The 25,624-nt window shown below is 34.4% G+C and overlaps 1 protein-coding gene across 1 annotated transcript in view; it reads right to left on the bottom strand.

The window, feature by feature from the left end:
- Window positions 1-25,624, bottom strand: part of Rasa1 (RAS p21 protein activator 1) — a 71,468-nt gene that overhangs the window by 2,476 nt on the left and 43,368 nt on the right. The window contains exons 10-23 of the mRNA XM_051172356.1: window positions 19,970-20,090; window positions 19,150-19,306; window positions 14,725-14,812; window positions 13,910-13,987; window positions 12,098-12,255; window positions 11,635-11,711; window positions 10,422-10,594; window positions 9,939-10,098; window positions 8,651-8,793; window positions 7,154-7,269; window positions 6,101-6,187; window positions 4,123-4,190; window positions 2,114-2,202; window positions 1,016-1,093 (exon numbers count right to left, since the gene is read on the bottom strand). Of these exons, the coding sequence (XP_051028313.1) occupies window positions 1,016-1,093; window positions 2,114-2,202; window positions 4,123-4,190; window positions 6,101-6,187; window positions 7,154-7,269; window positions 8,651-8,793; window positions 9,939-10,098; window positions 10,422-10,594; window positions 11,635-11,711; window positions 12,098-12,255; window positions 13,910-13,987; window positions 14,725-14,812; window positions 19,150-19,306; window positions 19,970-20,090 (1,593 nt within the window). The remainder of the gene's footprint in view (window positions 1-1,015; window positions 1,094-2,113; window positions 2,203-4,122; window positions 4,191-6,100; window positions 6,188-7,153; window positions 7,270-8,650; window positions 8,794-9,938; window positions 10,099-10,421; window positions 10,595-11,634; window positions 11,712-12,097; window positions 12,256-13,909; window positions 13,988-14,724; window positions 14,813-19,149; window positions 19,307-19,969; window positions 20,091-25,624) is intronic.

Raw genomic sequence — 25,624 nt, 5'->3', positions numbered from 1 at the left:
TATTTGTTTGCCATTTCTACAAACTGTGCTCAAGATATTTCTGAAATGTGAGATCACTGGGAATTGCACTGTTTAAGGTTCATGAAGTAACTTGGCCATATAATAAATTTATATACTATATTACACTAAATGCCAATATTACTTCAGGCCTTGATAACATGTAGTTGAATTAACAATCTTAGATGTATTCCATGGTGCTTGTTATACACTCCTAAAAATTGAAGAGCAGGTTTTGTTTCTTTAAAGAAAGAACTTGAATACATTCATTTTAATTGAACCACTTATTAAGTAATTTGATGAACAAAAGATTACGAGATGAAAAACATCACAATGCTTCTTTCTCTTCAGAGTTTGAGGACAAAGTACAGGGAAAACTGATCAACTCTATTTGTTTTATTAGAAATACTTATAATAGAGGCTTTGCAGACGTTCACACATAAGTTTCTTATAAATGTGAAGCTTATGATGTTGGGCTTCCTTGTGACCCCTTTGTCAACATGGGGTGGTGGTGGTTGACATGCGTTCTGTTATGAATCACTGGGTTGGACTATACTTAATACAACCACAACCCCAGCACTTCTGATGATATAAAACCTGGCTCATCTCACATATACATGCTAATTTAGGCTTTTTCTCTGTGCAAACACACCACATAATCAATATATTTACTTTAAAATTCAGTGTTCAAAAGTCACAGAAATAACGTGTCACAATTTTATATATAAAAGCTCAAATGAGGTATAGTAATTACACTATTTCAAATTCTAACTTTAGTTCTAATATAAACGGCTTCAAATCTTACTTTAGCTACAACTTAAAGGGCTAAATCCAACAATAGCTAAAGAGATAATGAAAAGTCTGAAAAAAAATTGGTTGTGTATGCTTGACATAAGCAAGAATAAGTGAAAAAACATTTTGCACAGAAAAATATTTTGAAGTCCTAATTTTAAAATCTAAAGGTTATTACTTACATGGGTAAATTCATTCTCAAAGAACTTGAAAATTATATACATACCCCAAGTTCATCTAAAAACATGATCATGCGGTGTTTATTGCTTTTGATGAATGGATTGACACCTTCCATATAGGGCTCCTAAAAAATTAAAAACTCCGTCTCATATGCCTTAAAACAACTGTTTTACAGCAAAAACTGTCAGCATAGCAAGAATTAGTATTTATTCATGTGAAATTTTCCTTCTAATATAAACAGATATGTGGAGGAATGGAGGTATTTATATATACATTTAGAATTAATTATTGATAAAATATTAAGAATCCAACATATTATAGGGAATTAAGATACAGTGAAAGCAAAATTTCCCTATAATTGCAATGGGACAAAATATACTTGAGGTTCCAGGTAAATTCAAAAGATAACCTATAAATGTAAGCTATTTAAATTAAAATACTAACCTACTGTAATTTATAGTTAGCATAGTGTTCAACAGTAAACAAATGGAGTGAAGTTCAATTGACAACCCCCAAGTTTCTTTTAAAAAGTAACGAACAAAAAGTACCATACCTAGTAGATGAGCCAAAATAATGATCTATGGGACTAGAGCGATGTCTTAGCATTAAGAGCACTTGATGTTCTTGCAGAGGACAACCAGGGTTTGGATCCCAGCACCCATATGATGGCTTACAACTGTTAGGTTCCAGGGAATCTGGTGCCCTCTTCTGGCGCATGTGGGCACCAAGTACATAGCAGTGCACATAATACGCATGCAGGCAAAACCATCATACACATAAAAGCAAATAAATCATTTTTTGAAAAAAAAAAAAAAGTTACTGGGTCTGGCAAGAATATTTAACTACTAATCACAGCCTAAAGTTTACAACAAGTCTGAAAGGAAGTGTAGGAAAGCAGTGTTGCATCTGAACATGTTCGCGGACTGCATACTGTCTAGGGGTTGATAATAGAGAGTACATACTTCTGAGTTTGGGAAGAAATGTGTCACATACTAAGTCATAAAAGCAGGTAACTGTAATATTCCAACCACAATGTCAACATCACTTGTATTTACATAGTACACTCTTTTGAAGAACTGATAATAAGAAATAAAATTACCATTTAAAATGTGGTCAATGAATTTTGAGTATCAAAATATTTTACCTTAGCTCCAAATTCCACTAGATTTGCTAAATTCTGCACAGACTTAGCCACTAATGTCAGTGTTCTTGCAGCAATAGGAGATGGAGAATCTACGAGAGAATTCAGTATAGCCAATGACACCAACTCTAAGCATTTCACACTGTTAATGTTTCTTTACAGTTAGATACTGCCAAACCTTTATTCAAAATATATTCAGAATAATCCTTGAAAATATGTGAGCTGATTCAAAAGAATTGAGCTAATGGAGAAATTTGAACATACTTATCAGTACTTCTTGTTTTACGAAAAGTAAACTACAAAACTTCAGTAATTCCCAACTGGCTGAAAATATTTCAGAATACTTCAAAAAGCTGCTTTATTGCTAAAAAGACTGTCACTCTACAAACCTTTCATAACAATTCTCAAAGCTATTTTCAACCCACTTAGGAGAGCATTTTGCAATCTTTGCAATTCCCTGCCTCCAACATTATTTGCAGGCCAATAGTTGCAAATAGTTTACTTTAAAGATCAGTTTTTGAGTTCATGAAAATCTTGCCTGTAGAACATAGAAAATGGAATGTAAATGAAAAGTACTTGTAGCTACCAAATAGAAACTGACAATTAAGGCCCCATTCCATTTCTCTTGTGTCTCACGCTAGTCTCAAAGTCAATCTAAGGACAACCTTGAATTTCTGATCGCATGGTTATTCCCTTTCCTAAGTTTTGTTGAGTATAACAAAATGCTCTCCCAGCATTCTGCCAACCAAGATTGTAATTCTGCTGCATTGTTTTAACTACTGTACAATCTAATTCAAGATTAAATACTGTTGAAGTGACAATTTAAGTCCAATATTTGGATAGAGCTCTCAAACTCAGATGGTTTTTAATTTTTAAAGAATTATGTGTATTTCTGTATCAGTATGTGCAAATGAATGCTGCTACCCACAGAAGCAAGACAATGTCTGATTTCTTGGAGCTGGAGTTGTAGATGGTTGTGAGCCACTTGACATGGGTGTTGGGTACTGAATTCAGGTCCTCTGTAAGAGCAGTGTTTGGTCTTAATCACTGAACCAAGCCACCAGCCCCAGTCTCTTAATAAATTCATGTATTTGATCACTTTAGAAGTAATGAAAAGTAATTACAGAAAAGTGATGAGTATGAAAGTTAAAATACTGAGAAGAAAAAAAAGGTCTTCTGTTTGCTTTTAACATCAAGTAGACTCTTTCAGACTCGGCTTCTTACACACCACTGTGTCTAGTGACATGGTCTGGTGACACAGCCCTGCCTGGCCTTGAGCCTTCTTTGTGCCTTCACCTCCTAAGGTCTGTCATTACACATGCATTACTAGGTCAATCCTTAATACAGCTGTGAGCTTCAAATTATTAATATAGAGATGATTATTTCCTTCTGCTAATAACATTAAAGCCATAATCATCAACACTTTTACTTGAAGCTTACAAATCTGGAGACCTTTCTGTAATGAGTAAAAAGCGAAACTTAGAATAACTGGTAGAATCTGGGGCATCTTCTTTGTAAATGTTCAAAGTCTGCTAATGGAGCTGCACATAGGTTTTTTTATTTGATCTTACAGGAAAGTTTCGCTTATAGCAACCTGATGTAGACGGACACAAGAAGCTCCCAGATCGCCTATAGACACTGTGTCCGAGGCCACAGGCCAGCCAGACATAGCAGTGGGCAGAAGTGCTTCCCATCCAGCCGGATGTGCTGATTTCAATCCTGGGCATTCACACTGTGAAAAGAGCAATCACCTCCCAAAAGTTTTCCACTGACTCCCTACACATGTACATACATATGTGCTTAAACAAATATAATGCCAATTCAAAAAAGTCACAGGAACAGAAAAAAAAAAAAAAAACAATCTAACATCTTAGATACTAAAAGAGAAGGCAAGGTATAGTGCTTTATTTGTATTTTGAATTTTTTAAAATTTTGATTTGAAAGTATTCTTATCAAATATTATGACACTACTGATTTTTTTCTCATTTCAAAATATATTAAAAAGTAATTACCTGAGATGATATTAAACATCCGTGGATTCAGGATGGCAGGGCAGATAAGCCGGAGAAAAACAAAACCACTAATTGGAAGGGAAAACATTTTTTTTTTTAGAAAAAAAAAAATGCATATATATGTTTAAAGTATAAATATAAAAAATTTAAACTTAGAACCATAACTTTTACTCTCAACATAAGGAAGCCAAATAAAGTCATTAGGAAAATTAGAAGAAGTTTTCACTTAATCTTTTAGTTGTTTATAGATTAGTAATTTGTATTAAAAACACTGAGATTTGCTGAAAGATTATGAAGAGTCAAATAGATATGTAGTTAGTTGTGTACGGTTCCAAAGTTTATTTAAACAGAAAAGTCAGAATAATTTAAGTTTGGTTGTATCAATATTACTGTCAACTTATATAAACCTTGGAAACCACTGTCTTTATCAGAGATACCTTGACAAATGAAAATGCATGCATCACTGAAAGTTTTCCAATGATACTACAAATTCTAAAGTTTACTTAAAACCTGTTAATTTTCAGAACAGAATTTAACATGTCATGACAACAGCTGACATGACTGACAGTTTTACTGTGAGAACTACAGTTAATGTTAGCTTATACAGATACCCTATGTTGTCATGTAAGATCAATTTTTTACTTCTTTTTTTTTTTTTTTTTTAAGCCACTTTAAATTTTGACATTTCTTTTTCTTAGCGTAGGTTCTTGCATAAGGTTTACCGAAAACATTTTGATACTTTAATGGGATCTGGGAACTAGAAATCTGAATTGACAATGTTGGAACTATTAATAAATTTCAGTGGAAAAACATTTTTAAATTATGGTGATTTTAAAAATTGAATAATACATGGGTACTACACAATATAAAAACGTATTAGGAAGATAAATCACCTTAGGCAGGAAAAACCCCTAAAGCACCCTGTCATATTAATCCAGCTAGAGGATTCCCTACTGTATTAGTGTAACAGTTATACATATTAACAGTCTAGTGTCCATCACATGCAGCTGCTGACACGGCGTGCTTGTCCTTCCGTCCGTCCCCACAGCTCTTCAGTATGTCCAGCCTAGCTAACTGAGGAGTTGTGGTCTGCCTGTTCTATTCAGTGGTAGGAATCAAATCCAGGACCTTAGTGTTTTTTTGTTGTTGTTGTTTTGTTTTCTTATTTAATTAATTTATTCAGATTACATCTCAATTGTTATCCCATCCCATGTATCCTCCCATTCCTCCGTCCTCCCCACTTTCATCCTATTCCCCTCCCCTTTGTAAGTGATGGAGGAGCACCTCCTCCACCATTATATGGTCACAGGCTGTCAAGTCTCATCTTGGTAGCCTGCTTATTCTTTCTCTGAGTGCCACCAGGCCTCTCCACCAAGGGGAAGTGGTCATATATGGGGGACCAGAGTTCGTGTCAGAGTCAGTCTCCACTCTCCCCTCAGTGCTCTATCAACTGAGCTAATGTATGCCCTTAAGCCACTATTAGAAATTCTGACTGAAAGAGAAGTAGAAGTCTCTTAACAAAATTTATATCAGAAATGTATCTTTAAAATTTGTATTTTATATTTTTATGTACTGTGTGTTTTCTATATTTGACACATTCCTAGTAAATTTCTGGTCACTTTGTACTAGCTGAGCTATACTTAAAGTCTTCAAACAATATTAAGATATTGGGTGGTTTTAGGAATTAACACTTTGTAACATAAGCAAACAACTTAATAGATAATGAAGTCCATGAGCTGCCACATTTCATTAGCTGCCACAGTGATTCTTAATGTACTATGACCAGACAGAGTCAGAGCTTCGGAATTATAAGGTATGGTTGGAGATTACCTTGGAATCCTAGATGTTATAAACAAATTAAAATCTATATGGTTCAATTACCATACTTCTCCAAGCACCAAGTTTCTCTATATCTGTCTACATATAGAATTCAGTTGTGCTGCGCACAGTGTCTATGACAAATGAAGAAGTGACTTACCTAACAACTCTTGTTCTCATGGTGTTATTTGCAGGCCACTTATGCTGAACCGATTTCTGTAAACATCCATAAATATATCTCAGTGTCCTGCCAAAATAACATAAAAGTCTTAATACAGAAAGTAAATAAATCATAATCATAATCTAGTAGCAGCCAAGGTTTTAATTTACCCAAATTGTATACCGTATTTTAATGCATTTGGCCTTCTCATCTAAAAAAGGTATTTGTCAAAATCAGTGAGAAGCACATTCAGTAATGGGTGTAGAAACACTCCAGTAAGTTTAGCTCAATCAACTTAAATTCTGTGTTTATGAAAAGTATAAAACAAGGTATTAGAAATGAAAATAAAAAGCAAGTAATATAGCACATCTTCTATTATTTTGACTCTTCCATCTAAACGAGTTAACTCACTAACTTGTAAGCACATACTAATACTGGTATCTTGTGTACATTTTCAACTTCTTTGTTTGCTGGAAATCTAATGCTAGGCAAGAACTAGAGACGAAAATTACAAATACTGTCCTCAGATCTGAGCCACATCATTCTTTCCCTAAACTGCAATGTATGCCAGACTTAGTCCACATAAAAGTACAATTTAATTTGTAAAGTATATGTTTCTGTTTTCTTTTCTGGACAGAATCTTGCTCTGTAGCTCAGACTGGCCTAAACATATGTTCTTCCTGCCTCAGCCACCCCAATGCTGGGATTACAGGCATGTGCCACAATGCCTACGATTTACTTTGGCTTAACAGCTATTTCACTATTTTTCTTTAAAATTATCCCCCCGCTCCAAGACAGGGCTTCTCCGTGTGCTGTCCTAGACTCCCTTTTCAGACTTGGCTGGCCTCAAACTCACTGCGATCTGCCTGCCTCTCTGCCTTCCTGAGTACTGGGTTTAAAGGCTTGGGCCACCATAGTGAGCTAAATAATCCATTTTAGGAGGATTGAAAATCTGGGTATAATGATGCCAAGATAATAGAAAGCATTCATTAAAAGACAACTTTGAAAGCATAGGTTATTTAATTTTTTGACAACAAAAATCTATCGACTTACGGTGGAAGTATTTCTGAGGCCATAAATATTTTTTCCACAAGCTCTGAAAGGATGTTCAATAGGTGTGCTAAATTAGTGTTCACATCTTCATTCTTTTCTAACTTGGATGGACTTAACTAAGGAACAAATCAACACAAATGTATTTTGGTAAAGATTGAATTTCAGATGAATTGTGGTAAATGAGCAGGTATTTTTTTTAAAGCTGCCAACTGTTCTATGTATGTGAATTCAGTAGGTCTGCTAAACATTCATTCCCAGTTATTCAACTGAATATTAAACTACTCAGTTCTATTTATCTGAGAAAAAAAGCTCTTTTAGGGTTCAACTTACATAGTGGCTAAGGAAAATAACCAAAATATATTAAGTATAATCATGAACCCTTCTGGGAACTTTTTTAAGTATACCCTTCCTATTCCCCATCTAAGTGTTCTAGTCTGCCAGACATATCTACAAATTTGAAAGACTATTGTCAACTTTTATTGTTAGGCTAATTATGGGATTACCCTCCTCAACTTCTATCAAAATAGCACTTTTTCTTATGGCAGAATTAACATTTTGACAGTTCCAAGGATTAAAAAGCATTTTTATTTTACCAATACTGTATCAAGCAAGCCTGAAGATTTATACTATCTTCCCTTATAATGCTCTCAGCATCCAGGAAAGACATAGTCATGTAAGTGGGATTCTATTATGATGATACTGTTGCTTATAAACTCACACTGAAATCTTAACCATCTTTAAAAGTTATTTCATTCTACTGTCCTTGAGGTTTGACTTGGGTGGGGAAATGGCACTACAAGTGGGAAATTCCACATCTGACTTCACATTATGGGCAAATTTATAACACAAGCCTCACAGAACTTGTGATTTGGGTTCCATCCTCAAGATACCTTATTGTATACATGAAAAAGTAAATTTGCAAATAGATATTTTTGGAATAGCAGATACTCAACATGTTTTATAATTAATATATAAGGCAGTAAGATAATAAGGTACAAGGTACCAGATATTATGTTATATGGGGTTTATTAAGTAAGCATGGGGGGGGAGGAAAAGAGGGAGGGGTACCCCAGAGAGAGAGAAAGAGACAGGAATAGTAAGAAGAAGAGAGAGAGTAGAGAGAGACCATGAGGAGCATCTATTTTATATGGCCCTGCCCAGGGCCATGCCCCTGTGGCAGGTAAGCAATGACATCCCAGGTAGGCGGACTAATGCAGAACCATAACATTATGGACAACAAAACTCCCTAGACAAATATTCAATGTATGTTATACACATATTCTTAAAGTAAGGTACACTTGATTATTAATATAATAAGTAGGAGAAGTACCAAAAGAGCTCTGTGTGTGTGTGTGTGTGCAAGAGGAAAGGTGTTATAAATCTATTATAGAGAGCATAACTGCATTGACAAATTTAATATACTTTCCTAAAGTAGTAATTTGTTAAAAGTTCATTAGAATGTGATATTTGCTGCAAAAATTAAAACTAAATTCTTACCTCACAGGATTGCTTACTTTCCATTATCTTTAAAATAGAGTCTTTCAAAGCATGATGAACAAATTGTGTGGCAGTGGCTTTCATATACTGCTCCATCAAGGTACTTGCAAGTGTTGTAGCTCGAAATAAGGTAGTGGCTTCATCTACACAAAAATGGATATTAGGTTGTATTTACAGAGCTGTACTAATATAACTAAGCTAGAAATTAAATTATTTTTCTTCAGTAATGTATTTTTTTACGTAAATGTTGATGAGGTTAACAAACATTCTGTCCCCTTACCTCAGAGTGAATTAAATCATGACTATCATAAATAAGAAATGAATACTGTCATGTTTATTTAGAAAAGTTAAGGACCAAAATAGTGTATTGAAGAGCAGTTAGTGATAAACAGGAACCATATCTTACTTTGCTCTCTACTGGTTTCAGGACCAAAAACAAATGTATGAGTAAGAATGGCAACCATAGGCTCATATATTCAAATGCTTATGTAGCGGCAGTGACACTATGTGAAAGGATTAGAACGATTAGGAAGAGTTGCCCTTGGTGGAAGAAGAGTTGTCCCCAGGTGAGGGCTTGAGGATTCAAAAGCTCTTATTAAGACCAGGAGTCTCTCTGTACCTACAGATGAGGATGTAGCTCTCAGCTACTGCTCAAGTGTTTGCCTCCATGTTTACTGCCAGAATAATGGACACAGATCTCTGAAATTAAGCAAGACCTCAGTTAAATGGTTCCTTTTGCAAAGTTACCTTGGTCATGGTGTCTCTTCACCACAACAGAATAGCAGCTACGAAACTTCCAAGTTAAATAACATAAAAATCCCAGTGTAAATTAATTTAGTAGCCAAAATATGAATGTTGAGTTCTAAGAGAACTTTTAAGGGAAAATAAAATGACATATAAAAATAAATGTATCGTTTTATCTACTCCTTAACAAATCTGTATTTTTGCAATTTTTATGATTAAAGAAGATAAGGACTGTCACCAAATCAAAGTGCTGACAGAAAACAGATATATTAGGAGTCTCTGAAAAGCACAGTAATATGTATAGTGGCCTTGGAACTGCTATAGAATCTAGAAGCAAAACACGGCTGACACTTGACTTCTACCCATGAGTTGCTAAGTAAAAACTGAGGTAATACAATGACTATCACACCACTGTTGACCACATACTGAGTCAGTGATCAGAACAAAGAAATTATTTTCTTATAGCTTCAAATACTTATGTATTAAAATACATGTTTGATAAATAAAATCTAGTTTTTAGAAATATTACACACCCATATATTACCTTCCATACTTATCTCTCTGTCATTTAGTGTGCATAACAACAATGATTCAAGCTTTTCATGAAGAAAAATCTTCAGTAGGATGCTGGCCAGTAGTGTTCTGTCTTGTCCACATACATGTGATAAAGCATAGACTACATGAAGTTCCTTTTGTAGTATAAGCTAAAAAAAGTGACATAAAAAAAGACTGCTGAAAATACATAGCATTATAGATCCTTAGAGAGACCAATGGGAAATATTCTTTCAATTAATCTTATAAAGAAATATATCTATTAAATACAATTGTTAAAAATAAGAGTTTGTAGCATGCATACTTCTAGCCTCATAAGACCAAAATCATAATACATGGTTTTTACCTCTGTCAATAGTGTGCTATTCACATAGGACATTAGTAAAAATCCATTAAGTTAAAACGGTAAATAATAAAATGTTTCTGTTTAGCATCATTAAAAATCATAGAAAATAATAAAAATAGTAAATAATACCTCTTTAAATTCACTGTACTCTTCTTCTGGCATGATTTTTTCCATAGAATATCGTGCTCGGACACGCAGGGATCCGGGCTCAATACCTTTTAGTGGTATATGGGAGCTTAGCAGAAACCATTCATCTGTGGCATGTCCTTTCTGTAACCTGCTCAACTGGCAACGCATAAATACTATGAAGGAAAAATAAATAACTGTATTAAAAAAAACACCATAATCATATATTTTCTTGATAACAGTTTTCTCTAGGTTTAAATGCTATTCATGAAGTAAGTTTTCAATAATATTGCAAAGCTAACACTTAACTGGTTTTTTTCATTTACTGAAGGCCTGCTAGGTGACATTCTGTTGCAGGTTGGGGATGTGGGATTAAGAAATGATTAAGACCTACTGTCTGACATGCATGGAAATGTATTAAGCTACCAAAAAGTTGCTAGGGGAGTTAAAAATCCATTCCAATAGGAAACCATGAGCAAACTTAACTTGGGAGGTTAAAAAAGGTAGAGCAATACAGACTACATCCACATAGACAATATGGCTTTCTCTGCCATTCCTGGGATTTTATCATGTAAGTAATGGAGAAATACTTAAAAATGTAAGCATTTACACAAGAAACACATTCAGAGAGCTACAGGTTTTGATCTGTCAGTATAGATCACTGTTTACACTAAAAGCCTGAGTTGTAAGAAGACATATTAACCTAATTCACCCTGATGAGAATCACTAAATCCCACTGCCATCTGTCCTACCAATGGGATGGGAAGAAATGTACTGCACAAAATAGAAAGAGAGCAGTTGATATTACAACAAATAAATAGCACATGTAAGTTTTCTGTGTATGTTTTTTCTTTGAAGGGCTAGGGATGAATCCCCAGGCCTCTCTATGTCAAACCAGTAAGTACGCTACCATTGAGTGACGTGTAGGAAACTAGGGAAGTTAAAAAAGTAAAGAGGATGAAAAGTGAACGCCACTACCATTGCCTTGTCCTGTCCTTTGGGAAAATAGACATCTGTTATTCTACATTGTAAGGACTGATAGTACATACACTTTAGCCATTTTGCTCCTTCATATTTCCTCTAAACAATCAATATGTTTAGAATTGAACTGTTATACAGCTTGTGTTTCACCTCCATTTTCAGACAGCTCATTATATATTCTAAAAATATACACAGCATGCTTTTATTTCTTTAGAAAGCTTTATAATCAACTTACAGATATCTGGATCTTTGCTTTTCTTTGTTTTATTACTAAGCGTGATTTCAAATCTATTGATGTCGGGAGGAAGATCACTAAAGAAGCAAAGAGAAAAAAATTGTAAAATGTTCTAGTATCAAACTACCTCATTTCTGTTTGAAAATTCAGTGTCTTAGACTTAAAACTAGATTATGTTATTTGTTATATAAAAATACTGATAATTATGTATTTTCCAGTAATCTTAAACTTCCTAGGCCAATATAACCCTTTAAAGCAAAAATCTAGAAAATACAGAAAAGATTTTGTCATTGCTTTACAGTGATCTAAAAGGCATTTTGCTAATATGAACAAATCCAATCAAAGATATCATTAAGACACCTAAAAAGACCAGAAACAGCTTTTATACACACACACCACAGAACAGAAGGAAAATGTAACTATGTTTATAAAAACTGATTGAATATGATAAAATATTACTTACTCAAAAACAAACTCCTCTGACCATACTGGGTTTTGCCCCTCCCTTGCGTGAGTTTTGGCTACTTGGACACTATTCAAGTAGATGTTACAATATGGATTAGTAAAGTGTTTTACTGGTAGTTTATGTGCTTCTTCAATATGCAAAACAAGGCTGCTGACCTAAAGAGAACACAGAAATCCAAACACAACATTTCAAAACCTGTATTTGAGACTTCAAAAATAAAAAAATAATGGCTTGTTTTTCTTAATATATATTTAAAAAAACAAAAAAAACAAAAAAAAAACAACAAAAAAAACACCTTTCCTAATCAACTGTCACTATCCAAACTTCAACTATCACAGTATGCTTACCAGAAAATTTCACTACTGCAAGAGTCCTACGGCTGAGGTCTGTCTTTCTGTCTTTTTTTTGGTTTTTCAAGATAGAGTTTCTCTGTGCAACCTTGGCTGTCCTGGACTCGCTTTGTTGACCAGGCTAGCCTCAGAGATCCACCTGCTTCTGCCTCCAGAGTCCTGGAATTAAAGGTATACACCACCACCACCCAGTGCCTCAAGTTTTTCTAAGCCAATGTTTCTACCTTCTGATGCTACAGAAAAGACACTCATTCTGAGAAACTAATTTATTACCAGTGTTGAGTGCCAGTTCTGTCACCTCGAACAAGTCAGTCTCTGAGCCTCACCTTTTTCATATATAAAATGTAAAACACTACATGCCATGTTAAGGATTGAAAACAATCCATCAACACACAGCAGATTAACTGACACATCAAAAAGGCTAAAGATAAGCATATGTAACAATTTCCATACATTAAACACTTAAATTTATATTTATTTATATTATTATATTTATATATATTTAATATATACATATATTTATATAAAAATTAAATGTCCATGGGACAAAGGCCATACTTTATGTTGCAAAAAGTATTTAATTATGCAAATAACTATATACTTCCAATAACATAGTAATGTTAAATTCAAAAACTTACTGGAAATATTAATAGAGGTCACTTTGCTCCATCAGTATATCTTCAAAATTCTAACCATATCAAAATTTGTTTACTCCCAATTATCTACATGAGCTAAGTCAGACATGTGGCTCCCACTGCAATCCTAGCATTCAGGAGACTGGTGCCAGTGGATTACTGTAAGCTTGAACCCAGCCTGGGCTACGAACAGAAACCCTAACTCTAACAATAAAAACATTTAAGATGGTATAACATAGTACACATCTAGACAAAGGAGCTTAGCTCAACTTCCTATAAATAAATGTTTAAACAAACTTTGTTTTAGTAAGATTGGCTATTTCCTACAAATCATATAGTCAGTCTCAAAAAAACTATACTATGAAAACCAGAAGTTTTAAAGGAAACTGCTATGGGTACCTTTTCAGAAGTATCTTTCTGCTTTTGAATTGTTTTGTTAAGTGGAAAAAATAATCCTCTGTATTTATTTAAAACCTGGCACAATAAAACTGGGATTGAGAGAATTTATGTAAAGAACTCTCCATGACAAAAGATCCTGCTACTAAGTCAGCCAAGTGACAACAAAGCTGTAAAATGCCTAAAACTCTAACCTTTCTACTCCTAAGAAATGTTAGCAAAAAATAGCATGTATAGAAAAAGAAAAGCAGACAGGTGCTGTGGCCTGTAATCCCAGCACTCTGGGAGGCAGAGGCAGGCAAATCTATGTGAGATCAAGGCCAGCCTGGTCTACAAAGCGAGTCCAGGATTTGGGGGTTAAGAAAAAAAAAAAAAGCCAAGTGATGTAAAAATCAGATTGTTACAAATCAGATACAATGAAGTTTCACCTGCCGAAGACGTTTATTAGAAGTTCCTGGACTACTTTTCCGTAAGCTGCAAAATGCTTGCAGACCTTTCATCCAATCCTATAAATAACGAAAAATGAAACAGTATTACAAAAACACAGACATAAGTTTATTCAGTTATCAATTTACTTTCTCTATATTTAATTACTATTTCTCTCTAGACTGCCATTCTTAGTCTCAGAATATACTATACTGTATTTCTTTCTGTTCCAGCAAAATGAAACAAGAAACAAAATAATAGTTCTCTCACTCTAATATTTTTATTGCTTTCTAAGTCAAGGGGCCTATTTAGGATCCACAATATTACGATCATCTGGTTCATATCTAGGCCTGGCAGATGATAGTCTATTGCCAACAAAGGCACTTTCGTTCACCTTTAATCAAGTTTATTTCTTATAAAGCCTCCTCAGAAAACAGCCATATTTGAACAAAATACAGTTAAACACTCTAAAATATTTCAACTAGCTGTCCGACTTTGGGGTTATACCTAGAACACCTGTAACTTATGGAAAATTATTTTAAATGATTACCATCAACTGAATCCATAAAGTATTTAATGGTCAATTTAAAATCATGCTTTTCATTCCTAATAAGCCTTCAACTGTGTCTTAAAAAAAAAAAAAAAAAAGACTAAAAATTAACAACAAGAACTTTGACATGGAGTTCCTCATTTGTTGAAATACTCAGATTTCAGACATGCTTCCATAACACTCCACTGCGGTTTTCTACTCTAATTAGCAAGGAAAAGAGAAGTTAGGCAAGCAGTAAGCTCTCACGTTAGGAAACAGTGGTCTCACCTCTGCTTGTTCTGGTGTTTCTCCTGCGAAGTAAAAGATGTAATGTTCTTCACTGAAGTGCTGAACTACTATCTGAAAACAGTTTGGCCTTGGAACACACACACACAAGAAAGATTTTTAAAAAGAAGGAAGGAAGGGAGAGAGGGAAAATAAAAGTTATTAAGAAACTTTTTAAAAATTAAAATATTCATAGCAACTTTTAGAATCACAAGGTAGTATAATTTAAGACTGTCATAACTGTTAGTTTAGAGACGTGGGTATTTCATTCTGACAGATTAAAATATCACGTGTATAAATTTTACAGAATTGTAATTGTCTCTCTCAAGGTTTAAACTAAATAGCAATATAAATTAATACTAAAATAGACAACAAAGAGGAAAGTGATAAAAATTTTGAAATAGAAATTTTTAGAATTACACAAAACTGATTCGCAGAAACTGTGCACGTGTACTGGCAATGCTTATTTCTAAGCAAACAGAGTGGTATGAATGTTCTTTACTACAATTTTCTATATTTTCAATTTTTTTTACAAAGTTGATTTTGTTGTTGTTGTTTGTTTTTCAAGCCAGGGTGTAGCCCTGACTGTCTTGGACTCATTTTATAGACCAGGCTGGCCTCGAACTCACAGAGATCTGCCTGCCTCTGCCTCCTTGGGTGCCAGGATTACAGATGTGCACCACCGTACCTAGCCAAATTTGATTTTTTAAAAATCTATTAAATCAAAACCACCATCTCTCCTACATCATTTGTTCTGAAGTTTAATGACATATAGTGTGTGTTCGTGTCTTCCTCCAGTATGAATTACTATAAATCATTTGTCAGATATTTGTTTTAGAGATGTGCTGACTTTCCAGCTAAACTTGATAATAATAAAATGTTTAATAAGGAAGAGCCTATAATTTTTCAGAACTCAGTATCATGCACATGTTTAAGACAATTTTGTTCATGCTTTGGGAAGATCATAAAATAATGGGAAAAGTGAGGTGAGAATTTCTGATTTAAATATAATCTGATTATAACTAACAATCCAGACTAGGAAAATGTACAGGAATAACAAATGAAGATATGCAGAACCACCACCACTGAGAAACCTGAAGGACAAGCCCATTTTGAGGGAAGCCGGACATTCTCATTCTGTTTCTTTTCAATTCTTCCAAAAGATGTGTGGGAAAGACAGAAAGATATGAAGCTGATGTGTTAAGCAGATAGCAGCAAGTGAAAGGCTAGCCAAAAAATCTAGAAGTTTTTACAGTGATTGGATAGGAAAATAGTCCTCATGTCCTTCAAAGAGCAGGCTTTCATGTTGGACAGATGACATTGACTGTATTCACGTAAGAAGGGTAATCCAAAGTTAGGTGGACTTCCCCAGCCTTGGAACTCGATCTTTGCTTGATCCCAAAAGAGTTTAAAAACAATACTTTCTGGAAGCAGTGATGTCACTCAAAGATTTTTCACATCATTCATCCCAACATGAGCAGATATAAGAGCCAGAACCAAATGAAGGACAGCAGAGGACAAACAATGCAATACAGCTTTTAAGTAAATACAACTTAAATGTTAAAAAAAAAAAAAGTACAGATAGAGAACTTGGTATATAAAAAATAATATTTCTAAACTGAAAAATGTGCTGAATAAAATTAGTAAGTGGACTTAATGGAAGATCGAAAGGTTAGTGGATGAGCTGTCAAAAGGAAGCATGTAGAGGCAAGAGAAGATGTAAAGCACAGAAACAGGCCTGTGTACTTAGATACACAGCACACGGTCCAGCATGTGTAATGTGGATCTTAGAAGATGAGGAATGTTGCAAAAGGAAGTGCTACAGAAACATGCTAACAAAGATTTCCCTAAATCTGACAAAAGGCAGCAAGTTTCTCATTTTAAGAAAAAATAATCATTAGAAAAAAAACTTTAACAATAGGCACACTTTGGTTTTGCTGAAGGAAAAACCTTCAATGCATCCAGAAAAGGATGACATTCATTAGCTGTGGTAACTAAACAGATATATCTAAAAGAAAAAAATGAAGTGTCAGTAGAAATGATGGAGGACAATAACTATGATCAACATGGTTCAAGAACTCCATCAGAGAAGCATCTAAATGCAGCATGCCATGGTTAATGCAGACACATTACTGTTTGAAGCTGGGAGTAAGCAACCGAGTACTTGTTCAGACTTAGATGGGGCATCTGTATCAGTTCCTTCCACAAGGCTCAGGGTCTGTCATGAAGAGCAGGTAGAAAGAGTATAAGAGACAGAGGATGAGGAGGAGGTGTTGTGAAATGCTTCCCTCTTGACATGGCCTGGCTGTTGGCAAGTAACCTGCAGCTACAGTGCTTACCTCCTATACAAGAACAAGCCAGTTAAAGAGTCTGTATGGAGTGCAGAGGGCTTCCTTCACAAACCCCATTCCTAGCTGAGGAGCTACTGGCAGCTGATGGCTTTTGGGGAAGGGAGAGACACTTTTCTTTAGGAGTGTAGCTACTGGAAGGTTGTCTATGCCCAAGTGGATGAGCCAACACTCAAGTTCATAGGGGCAGCATGAATTAGATTCTGGGTTCAAAATCTTTTTTATGTTTATAGAAAACAACTGCCAAACAAAAATTTAATATGAAACACAATGGTTTTCCTTTTAAATTAAATTTAGAAAACAAACATAATGCAAGAGTGACTCACTCTATGGAAAAATAGAAGTGTGACAACTCTGCCATGAATAGGCATCAGAATAATTCTCACTGAAACAACTTTCAACTTAAGCTCCTAAAATGTTTCCTATATAACATATACCATTATTAAAAATCTTAGCTTTAATAAGAAGGGACAAACAGAAAGTGAAAAGGCTTTGGGAAAACTGCACAACCACACAAGCAAACATCTACACAAGCAAGCATTGTTATTAGTCCAACATGTCTTCTCATCAGAAGACAGAGCATGCACATTAGTTAAGTCACCAATCAGAGAAAACAACTGCTTTCTTCTACATTAGACTTACTTGAATGCCACAAGTCTGTATGTTAGGCTCTATGCACTCACACAAAGCAGTGAGCAATGCTTGCTAAAAGCTAATGGTATCCATTCACAAATTTGCCCTTTTGTGCTGATAGTTGTACTTTATAACATAACTCGTATCAACTTAATTCCATTTGTCTTGTTGTGTGATAGGGGTATCTTTACTCTCATGAAAGGAATTATATTTTGCTGATCTATTTTCCTGGTCGCTTCTCAGTAAAGGTGCATACAACAAAAAGTTAATACTAAACTGACCTATTTCAGGAACACAGATCAAGATTTAAGCTTTGTTTTATAGACATAACTTTTCATATCAGGTTTTGGACTAGATATCATTAAATATTCTAACTAAGGTACATTTAAAGTATCATATAGCCAATTTCTACAAGTAACTGTGCAGTAGAAATAAGAAATGATGATGCAGTGATGCTAAATGTGTATTTATTGCTTTTCAACTGTCAGAACACATCTTTGTTCTATAATTCTCTTTTAAAAAGTTCACTCTTCATTCAATAAATAGGTGAATTAGAGTTATTCCCACAATGAGGGTATTTGCTACAGAATAAGTATTTTTAACAAAGCCCTTTTCTTAGCCAGCTAATGTTCTTTGGTATTCAACAGTCAGAGTCTAATCTCTGTTCTTCCTACAAAAGCAAAATATCACATCAAGGCTGAAGCACCTGGATTTTGTTATAGCCTTCATTCTTTTTAAATAAAATTGTTAAATATGAATTCAAGTGTACAGATAAAGTCATGCCCATATTGCTTATTTTTCAAGAAGAAATGTATGGTTTAATTTGGTGGCCCTCAACTAGGGTGAAATCTAAGGCTTACATCTAATCCTCTCTTGCCACAGGAGACACTGTACTACTCAAGCTGGGAAAGAAGGGACATATTTCCATTCTGTCTCCTTCAGTGAATTCTATCTTGTGTTTTTAAAATCAAACCTTATGCCCTTTTATAACTAGTTTCTTAGCTCTAGTGAAGATACTTTTGTATATGAATAGTTGTTCCAATTAATAGGCAGAGATGATGACTGAAAGGCCGTAATTCTGCCATGTTGCTCCAACCTAGTCTTTCATATTGTTGAGTGTGTTGGGGGTAGAATTCTTATCCTTATCATCAACCTTCTTTTGTTTTAAACAATTCCTTCTATGACGGAAGTAGGATACCAGGGTCAAGTGAATTTATGAAAAACTTCAATAGTTAGTCCTACTACTGAAATGCCACTCCAAAGGTGTCTAAAAGTCAAATTGTACACAGAGCTTAGTCAACAGTTAAGCAAAAAAAAAAAAAAAAAAAAAATACCCTTAAATAAATTTTAGATGACTCTACGATCTTAAAATAGGTTATGCTTCAAAATGGTCTGAAGACATCCATTATTATTATTAAAACAGTTCTTAAGGAAATCAATGTCTTACCTGCCAAAGAGACTATCGTGAACAACGTAGACAGAACACACACTGAGATCTATTAGCCCTTTTGGTTTTGTAGCTCGTTTTTCACTTTCAAAATAAATAAGTTGGGCGTCACTGCCCTCTAAGATAAAATATAAATTTTTCCAACGTTTTCCTTTGCCTGTTAAAAAATAGTTTTCCTTCTTTAGGAACTATAATACTTTCAAAATACAAACAATTAAATATACTTCTATTTTCATTCTAAGTTTAAAGACTAGATCAATCAATATAAAATTATAAAATGCCTATAACCTGCATAGAAAAATGCTTTTTGTTATTAATGCTTGTTTAATGAATTAATGAATGGTAGAGAGTTCATTAGAATAGTTTTAACTCTATCTTCAGAAATTTCATTGTGGTAAAATCTTCAAAATTCTTATTTTAGAGTAATGAAGGGTTCACTACCACGACCCATCCCTCAATAACTTAATGTAAAAGTGAAGTAGTTCTATAGAATAAAATTTTAGTGCCCAGATGTCCAAGTGCCACACAGAATTTCTCTAAGAAATAACAGGAGAGTCTGAAACTAAGTTAAAATTTAATGACAAACTTGGAAAAATACAGGCTGGTTCTGAAACTCTGACTAGAAATGTAGACTTAATAACTGAACTAAACCAAATGTTCAAACATGCTATCTGTAAGCTCTAAACAAGTATCCATTACTAGTAATCCATGACAAAACTGACAGACATCTTATAATATGTTTTATATATAATATTTATGACTATCACGGTGAGCCGTGAAATCCTACATTAGCAGTCCTTAGTCCTAAAAGTTTACTTACCCTTCTTCAGAAGGTAACCTTTTTTAACAATATTTTTATAAAAGGCATCCTTTGTTTTACGACGAATTGTGTTATAGATTTCCTTCCCATCTACAGTATCATTGAGAACTTGTTCTTGATCCTAAATTGTAAAAACATTAAAATTACTTAGGAAAATATATCAAATCGCTAACTAAATATCAGGTAAAAAATATTTCTAACACTAAAATCTAAACATAAAATTTCCAAAGGATTTCTCAAAAAGGTTTGATTTCTTAAGAACAATGTCTCATAGACAAATGCTATTTCAAATCCTCATTCAGCTTATTGTATTTTACAGTAAATGATACAGTATCCCAGAATTAATAGTAAATCAGGAGGCAATGTGAATTAGAGCAACCATATTTATAAATGTCCTTTCCTTTCTTCTGAGAAACTATGGAGCTGAGTGCAGGCACGTCCCCACCTTAGCCCTGAGCTTACCACACAGGTGATGCAGCACATCTTTACAGCCACACTAGGTGTTTGGTTATAAGCTGTTCTTCCCACAACTTCACAGCTTTCTTTTGCTTTAATACTTTTATGGCCACTTCCACAAGAAAGCCTCACTTCTTTTTTCACACTAAAGCATCATATCTATTATAACCCTTACATGTTTTCTTTTTCATTGGGGACATTTAAAACAAGACATTTTTTTTCAGTTCCTATATTCTATTTTGTGTCAATGATGAAATATTATACTTTGAACTCCAAGCTCTAGGTTTTTATTACTTGGCTTTACATATCAGGCTTTAGTATATATATTACATTGGACAGTAATTGCTAAATTGCATAAAGAATTATGTTATAAAAAATACAAATAAATCATGATCTTCCCAAATAAATTAATTTCCAATCGTATCAGGGTATGCTGTACTCAATTTCCGTACTCCTGTTTATTTACAGTAGTTCTTTTATACTTGAAAGATTACTGCTTTATGATATTTATCCATTGGGGAGGCTTTTTTATGTCTATTCAACTTCCTATAAATATAGAACATTAAAGGATTTTCTTAACCCCCTCCCCCCGCCCCAAGACAGGGTTTCTCCGTGTTATCTTGGCTATCCTGGACTCACTTTGTAGACCAGGCTGGCCTCGAGCTGTGTCTGCCTCCCAAGCACTGGGATTAAAAGCATGCACCACCACCACGCCAAGCTACACTAAGGGGTTTTCTGTTCTTTTGGGGGACATTCTGTTGATTCATTTCCTTATTCAGAAATTATGCCCAGGAACTAAAATGCTAAGAAAACAGAAGCATTAAGATAAAAGTGGCAAACTATAGTGTGCACGCTAAATCAGCCCATTGTCTCTCTTACTTTGTTGATGTTTTGTGGTGCTGTGGCTTGAACCTCTGGTGTTCTGCATACTAGGCAAGTGCAGTATTACTCATTTATATCACTAGGTGTACCACTCCCAAACCTATTCCTCTATTTTTGTACCAAAATTTTTACTAGACCACAGACATGTTTACTACTTTATATCTTGCCTATAATTGTTTTCAATTTCCAAGGTACAGTTAGGTATTTGAAATATAGATTGGATTCAACACAATGTATTTACCACCTCGCCCTTTATAGAAAAGCTTTGCTAATTCCTGGTAAAGACACAAAGATGCAATAGTGAAATTAAGTCCTCTTTGTTATATAACCTTTCATTTTTAATATATTGCCAGGTATTACGGCATTTTTTTAAAGGGTAAGTGGACATTTTCTTGCCTTTTGTTAGCATTCATTAAACACAGCTAATTAAAATGTTAGACATTTAATTTTATGTTATGAATGTGGGGTGGAGAGAATTAGAGGAAAATACTTCACATTTACCAAAACAAGGAGAGACTGAATTTAAAGAAATGGCTATATTCTGGAATTTTATTGTGAAGAAACTGATATTGATAACTAAATCGCTTACGATGACAAACAATGAATTTTCTGAAATCTAAGAACCAATGAGTATTTCTTAAAAATCTAAGTAGGGAAATTTGAACCACAAGTCAATCTACAACAACAAAAACAGCCCGAGCCAACTAGCGTATGCATATGTATGTATTCGCGTGTTTATATTCAAACACGCACGTGTGGGGGGGGAGGGGGGAGGGGAGCACACTAGAGCGAGCAACCTTATCTGGTAAGTCATTTAAACAGAGAGGACATCATCATGCCCTATTATGACAAGAACAAGATTATACTTTGCTATATAAAAATTATTAATGTTACTTAATTTTTTTCATACTTATTTCATGAGAGTTGTGAGCTAATACGGAAAATAAGTTGTATAAAAAGGTTATTAAAATAAAACATATATTATAAAAGTAAAAAATCGCTGGAGTGTTCTAAGTTGGTATTTGTAAATATAAAAATTTTCAATTTGAGAGCAATAAACACTGTACTTTTAAAAAAATGGCCTTCAGTGTTTTCCGAAGTATCAATTTTGATGAGCTAAGCCCTCTTTTATGATATTTAAAGTTTGCTATCAGTATTGCATGGATAAGAACCAGAATAACTAAAATACAATGACAGGTTGTTCTGTGTGCACATTAAAAAAAAAAAAAAAGCTTAAGAGCAGTTAGCTGCACTCTGAAGACTTGCTCATTTAAGAAAGCTATGACTACACACAGGGGAAACAGAGCAAGAGCTTGCTACATTTAGCATTTCTTAACATTTTCTTTAAAAGTTATTTGGTGATTATCTGTTTCTTTTACACATCATGTGGCAAATTAAGTACATAAATAAACATTAAAATAGACCCAGATGATAATTAGGGATGACTAATTTCCTCGTTAATACAAATTTGTACTCGTCAATTTTTGTTTCCATGGTGATAATCTTTGTATTTAGCTGTAGAATGAGGTTTACTTATTATTTTATACCTACCACATTCATACTTAGCTTTAAATACAGACTTCATGGTAATTGTTAAGCATTTTGTGTTTCTGTGTATGTAGGTGCACGTGGATGGGAAGGCCTGCGGACAAGGTCTTTCTCTCAACTTACTAGAACTTGCCACTTCGGCAAGACTGGTTGACCAGAGCGTTCCAACAATAAATCTCTCTCCATATTCTCTTGGTGCTGGGATTATACACCACTGAACCCAGTGGATTCTGGGAAATCAAATTATTCTCATGTTTATATCATAAAAGATTCTAGTATCGTGTAAGATATGAGTATCAATGCAGCTTCAGGTCCAGGTTGTAATAAATCACTAAATGATAGCAAGGCATGCGCTCCTTATCTTGGGCCTCTTTCTACCTACATAGTTCTGAACAAGGAGATCTCATCTTACACAGATCTCCTCTTACTCCCTGAGAGTAGTGGATAAAGTGAGATTACACAGGCTACAAAGGCAAACTTCAATTCTGACTTTGTTGCTAAATGGCTAGGAAAACACCATTTAACAATTCAACTCAACACACTAAATTAATTGCAGATCACTAATGTATATTCTAGTTAGAGAAAGTCAGTAAATGTATTAAGTAAATTATACATTAGAATATGTAGAGTGCTTTGCAGAGTAGAAGCAGCTGTGGTGTTAGTCTCTAAATAAATATCATTGTGAGGATAATTTTAGTAAACTTGTAAATAACTAAAGAAAGGTTAAATAGATTTCTAAGGGGAAAGCTAGCTCAAAGATCCAAAGGAGGTAAGCCAAAAATATTTTTAAATGTCCAAGAGCCAGGGGTGGGGTGCATACCATTAATCCCATCTCTTGGGAAGCAGAGGCAACAGGATCTCTGTGAGTTCCAGACCAGCCAGGTCTACATACAGAGCAAGTTCCAGGATGGCCAAGGCTGTTACACAGAGAAACCCTGTCTCAACAAACTAAAAAAACAAACAAAAAATTCTAACAAGGCCAAAATATGAAAACAGATAGGACAATAAAAGTAGGTAGGTGGTTTAAGATTGAAATGTCGCTATAAAGTTTTCCTGTATGCCGCCAAGAGGATTTTATCTTTTATTCTCAAATACTTAACTTTGTCAAGTATTAAACAGAAGAACGGATCCAAGCCACATTTTAAAAGAATACCTCTATTATATGGTACAAAGGGACAAAGGGCATACACAATGAAATAAATCAGTATTTTCCGTGGTGTTCAGATTCCTAACATATTTTGAAGTCAGAGCAAGAAGTATGACCCCAACAGATTACACATAGTAAATGGGGGGAGGGGGGGTAAATAAAGGATGAATGAGTGACTTGAGAAATATTCTTAGCCTTTCTAGTTTAAGTTGTTATTTATAAAATAGGCATGACTACAGTGTCAACTTGACCAAACTGTTGCAATAATTAATCAGTATACATAAAAATAAAATACCTAAAATATACTTAGAAGTATTTTTACAGTTTTGTATTTTTTTAATGTTTCCATTTATTTTGTCTGTTTAGGAACAAGAGGCTATTCTTATGACAGTGCACATGTAGAGATCAAGGATAATCTGTTCCCTTCCATCAAGTGGGTGCGTGGGCCGGAACTTAGGTAGGCAGGCTCCAGGATCAGTGCTTGGTTGCCATCTGCTTTCCGTCTAGTGCTTTTCCCAGGAAGTACTGGCTCTAGTACTGGCTTGTTTCTACTTTAGCTAATATCTTGGTATATAGGGTAAACTCAGGGGAAGGGTAAGCTAATTTTGCAAGCTGGTAAGGTTGTTCATTAGAAAAAGGAAATATTTTCTAACAGACTGTGAAGTAAAGGACAGGTGTATTTTTTGACTCTCCAAACTTCTGCTGAAACCTACATTCGTTCCAGGACTAAAACAATATTATTACTAACATTAGTTGCCTGTGTAGAAATAGATTTGTTAAGGCATTCAACTCTTTGTAAGCCTTTTATAGAAAGGGTAGTAACTTAAAGTTTCTTTGGTTATTATAAGAGACACAAAAAATTTTAAACACTCATATACTAATTAATGTTAAATGCTTATTTTCTAAAAAATTAAGTTAGAAAATTAAAAGTACAAATACAGGATGGAATAGTGTATTACTGAATTTCTACACAAAACTTACAAGCCAGAATCATTACTAACTCAACTAGCCATTGTAGGACTAAGGATAAAGCCAAAAGGAAAAACGATGAAGAAAAATATTAATATGAAAGTATCACAAGAATATTATAACCTCCTAATCTATATACAACATCAGAATAATTATTTCCCAGTTCTTATATACAAGCATTTGAAATGATCTAACTTGTTAGGAGGGAAAATGTAGACTCAAGTCATTCCAAACAGTAGATAAATTTACAAAGGAACACCAAACTCTTCACAATGCTTCCTTGTACTCTACTTAACCTATTCTACTTAAAAACAAAACAAGTTGTTTGTTTGTTGTTTTCCTTTTGCTGTTGTTTTGAGACATGGTCTTCCTGGCCTGGAACTTATAATGTAGTACAGGGTGGTTGCCCACTAGCACCAATCCTACTTCTGTCTCAGCAGTGTGAGATTACAGGTGTGCACACCTCAGACAGCTCAAACAAACAACAACAACACAAGGTTTAGATTAGAAGGCCCTCTTTCTGATCTCTGCTACATCCTCTCCATACCCACTTCAGAAAGGACAAATATAGTAATAACCAGGCTATTCACCATGCGTGTCCACAAATATTTAATAGGCCCTCATCTTCAATCATTCCCTCCTTGTCTAGGACT

Source organism: Acomys russatus, chromosome 30 (assembly GCF_903995435.1).
Source record: "Acomys russatus chromosome 30, mAcoRus1.1, whole genome shotgun sequence".
NCBI lineage: Eukaryota > Metazoa > Chordata > Mammalia > Rodentia > Muridae > Acomys > Acomys russatus.
Note: the sequence above shows the minus strand (reverse complement) of the source record. Positions and strands in the feature narration are given on the sequence as shown.